This window comes from Phoenix dactylifera, unplaced genomic scaffold (genome assembly GCF_009389715.1).
Source record: "Phoenix dactylifera cultivar Barhee BC4 unplaced genomic scaffold, palm_55x_up_171113_PBpolish2nd_filt_p 000713F, whole genome shotgun sequence".
Taxonomy (NCBI): domain Eukaryota; kingdom Viridiplantae; phylum Streptophyta; class Magnoliopsida; order Arecales; family Arecaceae; genus Phoenix; species Phoenix dactylifera.
The window spans coordinates 124,613-135,345 of record NW_024068092.1 but is presented as its reverse complement, the minus strand read 5'-3'; the positions used below and the strand labels follow the sequence as shown (position 1 = coordinate 135,345).

The following is a 10,733-nucleotide window of genomic DNA, read 5'->3' as shown; positions in this document are numbered from 1 at the left end:
GCGGCGTATTATTTAATATAGGATTGTTTTGCATTAATACCCTTCTACAAATTCAAATTTATGTAAATACCCTCTCAAACTAATATTTATTCATGTACCTTCATAAAAATATTATTTTTGCACAAATACCCCTAATATAACAGTTCTTGACACACACCGTTAATAAAAACTATATTTATTTTAATTAAAAATAAAATAAAATTTTAAAATTATTATTTTTTCAATCAGGATCACTTTATAAATATTTCTTTTTATATATCTATCTATTAAGAATATTTTAGATATTTTAATTGAAACCATTACTTTTTTTAATAACATTAAATGGCACTGGTATATATGCAAAAATAAGAATAAAAAAAAATAAAATGGTAGAACAAGTGTTTACGGAGATATACATGCAAATATCACTTTTAGAAAAATATCTATACAAAATTTGATATGTACGAGGACATCCATGCAAAAAGAAAAAACCGTGTTGGATGAACCCAGGGTCTGGTCACCCGCAGCACAGTGGCGTCCCTTTTTTTCGTCCACGCGGCGCGGTCGGAAGGCGCGAGGAACAGGAAAAGGGTTGAGGGTGAGTCGGCAAGGGTGACCGGATTCGGGGTGCAGGCCGGGCCCGCCTCGTGGGCTCCACGGGGGGGTTTGTCTCGGGCCGGTGGATTGAGGTGGCTCTTTTGTATCTGATTCATCAGATATGAGAGAATTAAACGGCTGCGATTCTTTGAACGATTAAAAATATTTTTATTATTATATAATTTAATTATTTTAACATTGGAAGATAAAATTATCTCAGCTATGTTTATCGGTTCCAGATATATGTGGTAGTTGTTACTAATAACTTGGATCTAGGACATGCTTGCACTACTTTGCAATTTATTCTCTTCAATAACTTAGATGAGAGCAAAAAAATTAAAAATATTATAAACTATAAATTGAATTATTGATATTTAGAAAAATTGTACTAAAAGGAAGTCAAAAACAATTTATATGATATTACATAGTATTCATGGTAAAGAAATAAAAATAAATGATTGTTTTCAAGCCAAAGTGTCAAATATAAATTTTAAAATAGTATATAAATACAACAGTAAATTCGGTGAACTTCGACAAACTTTTTTCTTTTTTAAAAAAATGCATATTTTAAGTTGCTAGCTATAAGGGCAACCAAATCAAGATTTTGCTATACATATAAAACATTTAGGAAAAAATTTAAGTGATTAAATTTTTAATAATTTCTTAAGTACTTAAGCTATAATCTGAGCATTAAACATACTTATTCATCTAGCTTCTAGATACATATCTCCATGTTTAGGGATGAATAAAAATTATATTTAGTTATAGTAAAGAATTAAAAGAGGATTATGTCTGTTTTTAGATTTTTTTTTTATTTTTCTCTTGTTTGTTCATGTTGTGCTTTCTATGTCAACTTCTTGGATCATTGTATTTATTTGTCACTGCATGACAAATCATTATGTATGCCACTTTAAGCAATAAACCTACATTTTAAAATACTTTTAGAAAAATTATATATTTCTTTTCTAAATCCAGTCTAATTGCCTTTGGACTTAACAACTGCCATTTTACCTCTTCATAACCACAATTTAACTTTTATCCTCAATTTCTTTCAAACACAAATCTAAAAATATCATTTGATTTAAGATAGGAATCAAATTCTGTTCAATTAAAGCATCTATCATCTGCTTGTGAGTATCTGATATCTGAAAGAAAACATAAAATAACTGCTCATTTATTTTACATGCATCATTAATTTTATAAAACGAGAGATCTTTTCTATAATTTCAGCATAAATGAGATGATTTGGGCAATCTTGAAGAAGAAAATGCGAGAAGTGAGATCTAAATAAAATAGAAAGCGGCTTACACATACCAATAAAATAATCAAAAGAAAGAATATGGGAAAGGCATATGTTCGACCCATATTGGTCTAATTTAATAGTATTTAAGGTTTGAGCTAGAGTTGCTGAGCTGGACATGATGAACATGAAAGAACATGGCGTACGAGTCAAGCATGGTAATAGAATGAGCGCAAGTAAGGAACCCACAAGTTGCTCATTCTAAGTTTCCATTTTATATAGAGCTTTAAGGCTTGGGTTAGAGTCAAGGTAAAATCTTTTTTATTTTTTTACCAAAAAAAATCTATTTTTTCTGGTAAAAGTTTGTTTTTCTTTTCCATTAAATTCTGCAAAGCACTTCCAACCCCTTTATTCACCAGCATGCACAGATTTCAAAGCATCTTTGGTATAGGTATACAGTGAAGGATCACTTACTGCACAGATCTCAAAAGCTCTGCAAATCTCTTTATTCATATGCACACATGGATCTCCAAATGAGTCCTCCAAGTTTCATCACATTACATAGATTTTAAAGCATTTTGAACACTTTCATCTATCCTCCCGCACAGATCTCAAAGCATAGTTAAGAATCATCTCGTGCAAATTTCAAATCACTTCAAAATTCTTCATCCATCCGTACTTTGAGGATGGCGAGAGTATTTTGGCCATATGCAATGGCTAGCTAACCTCGTCCATTGGTCGGAAAAATGAAGGGCCCCTTTAGAATGATTTAGAAATTTGAAAAACCTATTTATCATACAATATAATATTATATTATAATATTATAATATAATACAATATAATGTAATGTAATATAATGAAATTTTATTAAACTAAAAAAAGCTTTTCAACATTAGCCTAACAAAACTTTTGGGAGAAAGCTCCAAAATGGAGCTTCTCCTAAGTAGAATACTTTCAACTTTTTGAAAAACCAATAAGCCCTTCTCAATATTTCACCAACATCCCCATCTTTTCTGAAAATACTTTTTACCCTCTAAAAAGTATTCTCTTGTCTTTCCAAAGCTCTCTCAATAGGGTCTAACATATACTTGTTATGTGTGTGTCTTGCTAGCGAGCGAGCAAGTGTGCACGTGCGAGAAAGAGAGAGAGAGAGAGAGAGAGGTGGAGAAAAGAAAAAAAGAGAGGCCTCTCACTCTCTCCATATGCACATTGTGCCATGAAGACAACTCAGCACAAGTCCAAAAATAAAATACACAGCATCCTATTCAGGCCCATTCTATTAATAAAAAATAACACATCTTTCTCTATTGAATAAAGAGAAAATTATGGAAACATCCTTCAAGTTTAAACCATTTACACCTAGATCCCAAAAATTTTAAAAGTATCAATTATCAACCAAAACTGAATGGCCTAGCCACCTATCTTGCTTACAAAATTTTAGCACACGAATATCACAAGATAAACTTTTTTTTTTGGTAAAATTCTATAACTGCCCTTCCCACTAACTTAGCAAGAGTCACTTGTTTTAGAGAGGGAGCAGAGCTTTGAGATCTGTGCTAGCAGATGAATTACAAAAGATGGAATGCTTTGAGATATGTGTAGGTGGATGGATAATAAAAGATGGGATGTTTTAAGATCTACGCAAAAGATGAATGATAGAAGATGGGGGTGCTTTGAGATCTATGCAAGCAGATGAATGATTATAAATGGAGTGCCTTAAGATTTGTTCATGTGAATGGATAATAGAGAATAGAGTGCTTCAAGATTTGCACTGGTGGATGGATGACAAAAGATGGAGTACTTTAAAATCTACAAACATATGGATGATGGAGGATAGACTACTTTGAGATTTGCGCAAGCAAATGGATGACAAAGAATGGAATATTTTGAAACTGTATAAGCGGATGAACAATAATATTGGATGGAGTGCTTTAAGATCTGTGCAAATAAATAAATGGTAAATAATAAAGTACTTGAGATCTATGCAGGTAATGGATGATAGATGATGTAGTGCTTTGAGATTTGTACAAGCAAGATAGATGATAGAGAAAGAAGCACTTTAAGATCTATGCAGCCATATGAATGACAAAGTGTATATGCTTTAAGATCTGTGTAAGCGAATAGATGATAGAAGACAGAGCGCTTCGAGATATATGTAGGCGAATGGATCATAACAATGTGCTTTAAAATACGTGCAGGCAAAAAGGTTCACAAACGAAATGCTTTGAGATCTGTGCAAGCAGATGGACGCAGCTTTTTGAGATCTATGCGCACGAATTGATGATTGAGGCTGGAGTACTTTAAGTTCTATGCTAGCAAATAAATGACAAGATGGAGTGTCTTAAGATTTGTGCAGGTGGACGAATGACAAAAATTGGAGTGCTGTGAGATCTATGTAGGTGGATGAACGATAGAGAATGAGGTGGTTTAAAATTTGTGTAAGTGGATGGATCATAGAAGATGTGGTACTTTGAGATTCATGGTGGTAGATGAATGACAAAGGATGGCCTCTCTGAATCAAGCATATTTTTTTTCTTACTCCATTAATGATTTTAGGATCTAAATAGACGGCTAGGCCACATTGCAACAAATTTAAAGTTTTGTTGGCTAATTGATATGTGTTAAACTTTTAGAATTTGAATATAAATGACCCAAACTTAAAGGGTGTCTGTGTAATTTTTTTTAAATAAAATAATCAACGGCTTCACTCTTCAAGACTCATGCTTCAACATGCACCAATTCTAGCTAGAGTTTCCATCATAAATAGAGATAGAGATTTTGGATGGTCAAAGAGCTTCACGAACATGGACACCAGAGAAAGTTTCATTTTAGATATATTGGTTATTTATACTATATATAGTATTACCACTCACAGGAATGTTTCCTTAAAATATAGGCACTTTTTATTTTTGTTTATTGAGACTGATATGTCTTGACCACTATGATACTACTAGATCATATAAGATTTTTCAAATTCCTCTTTTTTTTTACCGATTTCACTCTGATTTTTATCTATAAATGATAAAATTTGTTAATGTAACCAACTTGTAATATTAATAGAGTTGTTGTCACACTCGAAGTCTATTATAGTAAAACCTATAGCTATATACACCTAAACATACTATTGTATTCAAGCAATTTATACATTAATCAAAATTATAGAGTTTTTCTTCTTCTTTTTCCCTAGTTTTTATAACACGGTATGTAGATATTTAATCTTTTTTTACATTATTTGCTGATACTTCAATGTATCCATCATTAGATAACTAACAAAATGTCAGGATACCTCTGTGCTTCAAAATTTCTTTAGCCTACTATCTTAGGGGCAATAAAATCTAATATACAATGGTCCTTATACCCCGCTGGATCACAAAGATATTGGTGCTGAAAAACCTTGATCATCTGTGAGTATATGAAGTATTTCCTTCTCTTTTTGAACAGATGGTTTTCATTTAATGAATTTGTACTAAATCAATGGGGAAGTGTCTCACTTCCTCCATTTTCACTCAAAAAAAAAAACTTAATGAATTTAACCTGAACTCATTTCCTAAAAAAACAAAAGAAAAAAGAAAAAAATTGGTTTGTACTTTGTAGATATCTAATAGCTCTAGCAGGGGACACCTGATGGCTAAAGAGTATTTTGAATTATTTGCAGTTCCGTGTTCCAAGTTCTGCAGGAGATCCCTATCACTTGCCTCACAGCTTTGGTGCTTGGCTCATGGCCAAAATGCATGCTGAAGCTTTCTTGGCTTCTACGAAGGAGAGGAGGCCAACAACGACCTCGTTGCTTCGCTTTGTTTGCAACGCCCCCACGTTGTTTGGATTGGTTAGTGTGATTGGGGCCCTCGTAAAAAATACGGCGCGTTTCACGTGCTGTAGCATGGTGCTTGCATGCAAACCGTTCCGTTAATGCTGTCTGCGGGCGTTGCATCAGAAAGAGAGAGAGAGAGAGAGAGAGAGAGAGAGAGGAAAGCTATATACGGGTGGTCATAAGCAACGCCAACCCAGATCGCAAAGAAAACCTCATGCTTTCAGAGCTGTTCATGAGAGGAAACTAATTCTCTTCTCGCCAACTCCTCTCTCCTTATTGGAGGTACATATAATTCCTTGCAGTACTGTTGCATGTAGGGGATCCAAACTCAAGATTCTCTCGCTCCTATAAAACTAATTGCTCTCCTGAATTCTCAAAGTTCGTATTAGTTCTCAGAAGAGCTAATTATATATATATGGCTTCCAAATTCGTTTCATACTAGCTTTTGGATGTTTGCGCAGTTTTTTATTTATTTTTTCCATTGAATTCAGAGGATCTTAATTGCGACTTTATAGAGCATCTGAGGCAATGAAATATTTCCACTCAGACGAGTTCTTGGCCACCTTTGTGCCCATATTGGTTTACTGGGTCTATTCTGGGGTCTGTATGATGTTGTATTCTATGAGCTTTGTCAGGTGCCACCGTTTGCACCCAGAAGGGGATGATACTGAAAACGTAGTTGCAAAGAGTGAAGTCATTCCAGTTGTTCTTCTTCAACAAGTGATCCAGGCCACCATTGCATCCCTTGTGTTTCAGGTTGATTCGAAGATACTCGTGATCTTTTCTTCTTCCACCTTAACTATATATCTTGATTTTCTGCTTTCCATGAATGAAGGTAGATGATGTTAATGAGTTGATTTAATGTTTACTTATCTCCCAAAGTTGAGCATATGAAAAGTCCAAAAATAAGGCTTTTGTTGAAATTAACTTTGCACATATAACCTTACATATATCACAACAAGTACTAGCTAATGAACAATTGATATGAGTTTTCAATTATGCAATTAAATAGAAAAGGAAAAGAAAGAATTACCGACTTGAACGTCTCAGTGCTCCTCATGCAACTCGAGCTTATATATGTTAGATAATCTTCTCCAGGAAAGAAAAGTTGAATAACATGATCAGCTACACATTGTTAAACTATTATAGCAGAAATGCTTCAATTTAATGTCAAGGAAGTTTCATGGCAACGATACTTCACAATAAGTATGAAAACCTTGAAATTTTCACGGTAAATATGCGCTCTGATAGATCAATTATTTAATAAACTCTCACTTGAAAGAAAAAAAAATCCCAACTTTGATGCCACTGCAATATAAGCATATAGCATAACCATGCAGTTATTTCTTTTTTGTATTTTTACAAGAAATGAACCATTTAGTTATCAAGTATCCTTTCTGCTGTATTCTCATATTGGAACTTGTATATGACTAGGTTCATATAACTGGTCTCCCTTCTTCCAATAACTCCATTTTAAATTTCCAACAAAATCTTATCAACTAATAGTTTATCGATCTTAGCCCATTTGCAGATAACAAGCAAGGATATTGTGGCCATCACGACGTATCCACCACCTTCTTCTATCATGGTGCAGGCGGGACAAATCCTGATCGCTATGTTAGTATTCGATACATGGCAGTATTTCATGCACAGATGCATGCACCACAGCAAGTTCTTGTACCGTCACTTTCACTCTTGGCATCACCGGCTGGTTGCTCCATATGCCTTTGGTGCTCAATACAACCACCCTGTGGATGGGATCCTCATCGAGACTGTGGCTGGTGCCCTCTCTTACTTCATCTCCGGGATGTCACCAAAAACCTCCATACTTTTCTTTTCCTTGGCAACTATCAAAGGCATAGATGACCATTGTGGATTATTGCTTCCTTGGAATCCATTCCACATGGTCTTTGAGAACAATACTGCTTATCATGACATTCATCACCAGCTCTCAGGCTGTAGATACAACTACTCCCAGCCCTTCTTTGTAATGTGGGACAAGATCCTGGGGACCTATAAGCCTTGTTCACGAAAACAAAGACTTGGAAAGGGGTTGGAACCAAGGCACTGAAGGGAGTGGAAAGGGTCATCGCCAATGCAGAAGTTTGGGCTGGCCAGCTTGAATCCAAGGCCATTTGGTGTTTTCAAAACTTTGTTCAATACATCTCAGTACCTTTGATATGGGTGTTCTCTAATGCTGATCAAAGAAGTCTCATAGCAGTTACAGCCATTGTGATATTTTGTTGTTAAATGGGAATCTACTATATATTCCAAAAAACAGAGAAAAATTAACCTGTATATTCTATTCTAAGACAACATAAACATAAATCTACGGACTGAAGCCGAATAGACTTTTGATGCTGAGAAGTGGAAGACTTAGTAACAAGAAACATTCTCAGGTCAGAAGGCTGCCATGGTGTGTTAAAAGGCATCTTCATGTGTCTACTGTTAGCAATGAATAATCAAGAAAAGCATAGGTTTTCCTTCGTTATTGTTTGGCATCACTTTGTCTTCCATATATCCATTCATAAACCTGAAGTGTTTAAGTTTATTACATGTTGATGCTCATTCAGTTGAAATGAGCCATGCAACATTGTAAAAAATGCACTGTTAATTTTATCACATTTACATCAATGCATAATAGTTATTGGGATACATTAATGACACATTATGTTCTATTTTATCAGATCACTCCAAAGAAGGATTGCTGATTAATTGTACACAACATGCTTTCTGTAGCTGCAAATAATGTAATTGAGGTCTATCATTCCATATAAATAAATAGCAGTATATCAAGAGATCTTGTACATACATTTATTTAGAGGGATGAGCGATGAGCATTAAGGTTTAGGTTGTGGGATAAGGGCATGGTTATATCTCATGTTTGATCTAAGGGGCTGGTGAGAATAAAACTTGCAGAACTTGGTATAGTTAAAGCACCTAAAACTGATGTTTTTATTGACTTTAGGGAATGTTTGGTTGAAAGAAGTTGGACTCTGGATGGAAATGAGAATGAGTGACTCCCATTCTAGCTATTTGGTTTGGTAGAGTCCCATTTCCATTCTAATTCCAGGACAAAATGGAAATGCCCCAATTCTTTAAAACTCAATCCCTACTCTCTTCTAGTATTTAAATCTCATTCAGATTCCAATTATGGTGATGAACCAAATGCATATGGCCATTCCAATTCCCATTCCAATCCATTTTGATTTGATTCCGATTCAAATTTCGATTTCAGTCACAAACCAAATGCACCTTTAATGTTAACCTACTAGAGAAAGTGTTATGAAATGTGGACAGTGGATTATAAAATGTCATTGGATATTATGCGTTAAATTAATGTGGGTTACTGGACTGATTATTTAAGGCTTCTTGGAGAGCATATGTGAACCCTAATATCAAATATGGACTTTCTCTCTAAAAGGGCAAAAAAAAAAATAGAGTCATAAAAATCTGCCTACTAATGTATATCTCACTATTAATTTCAATATTTAATTTAATACCTTAAATAAATTTAAAGAGAAGGTAAATAATAGTTTAAGACTTAAGTAGGAAAGTACGGCATTTTCTATAAGAAATAATAGTGCAATCAAAGTTACACTAGCCCAAAATCACCGGCCACAATGTGAAGAAAAAAGCAAGCTACACACAAAGAACTCCAAAGATGAATAAGAGTGAACAATTAATTGAAGCAACTCAATACAAAGATAGAAACCAATCAACTTGTGGTTATGTTCTCAAATACAATGATATGAAAGTATTTTATAGACTTTATGGAGACTTCTAGTACATGCATTCACATTAATTACACGTAATTAAGACTGCATAGGAAAATGAGGAGACATTATAGGAAGATGTAAAGATGGAAAAGTGCATCAATATATTAAGGATCTTTGCATGCATATAGATTAATATGTATCTAGACTATTCCAAAAAAATCAACTTTACCAATTTCAACATTTTCCTTATAATCTTGAAAGGCTTATTCGAGTAACCTCTCAGGACTAGTTTAGCTAAACTAACCAAGCTTTTACTAAATTCCCCTTTTCCTTAAATTCTGTCACCACAATACCTAAGGCAGACCATGCAAGCCTTGCCCAAGGAGAGATAGGCAGCCTCCACAACCTTCTGAAATATTAGTAAAATGCCACCCACTTTTAAGAATTTCATCTCCAAGAAGAGGGCCAAATCAATGAGACTTCCTTATTCGCCCTTTAATTTCTCCTCTTCTTTTACAAAAAATCACAATCCTATGGGCCCCTCTTGCTTGAAAACCTTAGAACAAGAACTCTTGTGTACCAGACCTCAGAAAAAGGAATCTAGATCTCCATATGTAATTAATTATCATATGCACAATAGCTGCAGAACTGCAAAAGAGCACTTTGCTACACCAGAGAAAGCAACATATACTCTAACAGCAGCTGCGCAAACAAGAACAGATGTACAAATTGCTGAGGGGAAATGTGGTTTTCTGAGAGAGACTAATCAAGTTGTAGACTCTTATACCATCACAAAAATATTAAGTAATCTTTACTATGTAAGTTATTATATACAAAAATCATTAGGGCCTCAATTTGTTCCTGTACAGGACAAATTTGGAAGAGGGGGCTCTAGAGGTTGGATCAAGCCCATTCAGATCCTGAAAAACAAACAACGCAACAAATTATTCCCCTCCAATAACCAGAAATACATGAAATGCTAGACCAGTTAATAACAAAACTCTCAGCAGGAGGCAGCTCTGGTATGTTAAATGGCATCTCGCTTATCCTGCATGCTCTAGTGATCAAGGAAAGCATGGCCTTTCTTTCAATTTCAGGTGCTCTGGTTTCTAGCCTGGATTATATCTACGTCTTGGTTGTTTGGTGTTTTGATCTGATATGTATGGGTGGAGATTCATTCTTTGTTGTTCTAAGCAACGGTTTGGAGATGACATAAGGTGGTCATTGCTGTTTTTATGCTCCGTTTAGGGAGTCTAGGATGATCTCTCCCAACCTCACCTTCTGTTTCTCTTATTTCATTACCTTAATGAAATGCAGTGAGGGACGGTCATATTTCATGATTGATTTGAAGGGGCTAGTATTACTTAGACGCATGCATCTCCTGGTG

General features: G+C 34.7%; 1 protein-coding gene across 1 annotated transcript; it reads left to right on the top strand.

Annotated features, from left to right (window-relative positions):
- The first annotated feature begins 5,212 nt into the window (after positions 1 to 5,212).
- On the top strand, positions 5,213 to 10,266 carry LOC103700454 (sphinganine C4-monooxygenase 2). The gene is made up of 2 exons (XM_039120101.1): positions 5,213 to 6,462; positions 7,106 to 10,266. Exons 1-2 carry the CDS (start codon positions 6,156 to 6,158, stop codon positions 7,696 to 7,698), a joined length of 900 nt encoding a protein of 299 aa, XP_038976029.1. The 5' UTR covers positions 5,213 to 6,155; the 3' UTR covers positions 7,699 to 10,266.
- Positions 10,267 to 10,733: the final 467 nt, after the last annotated feature.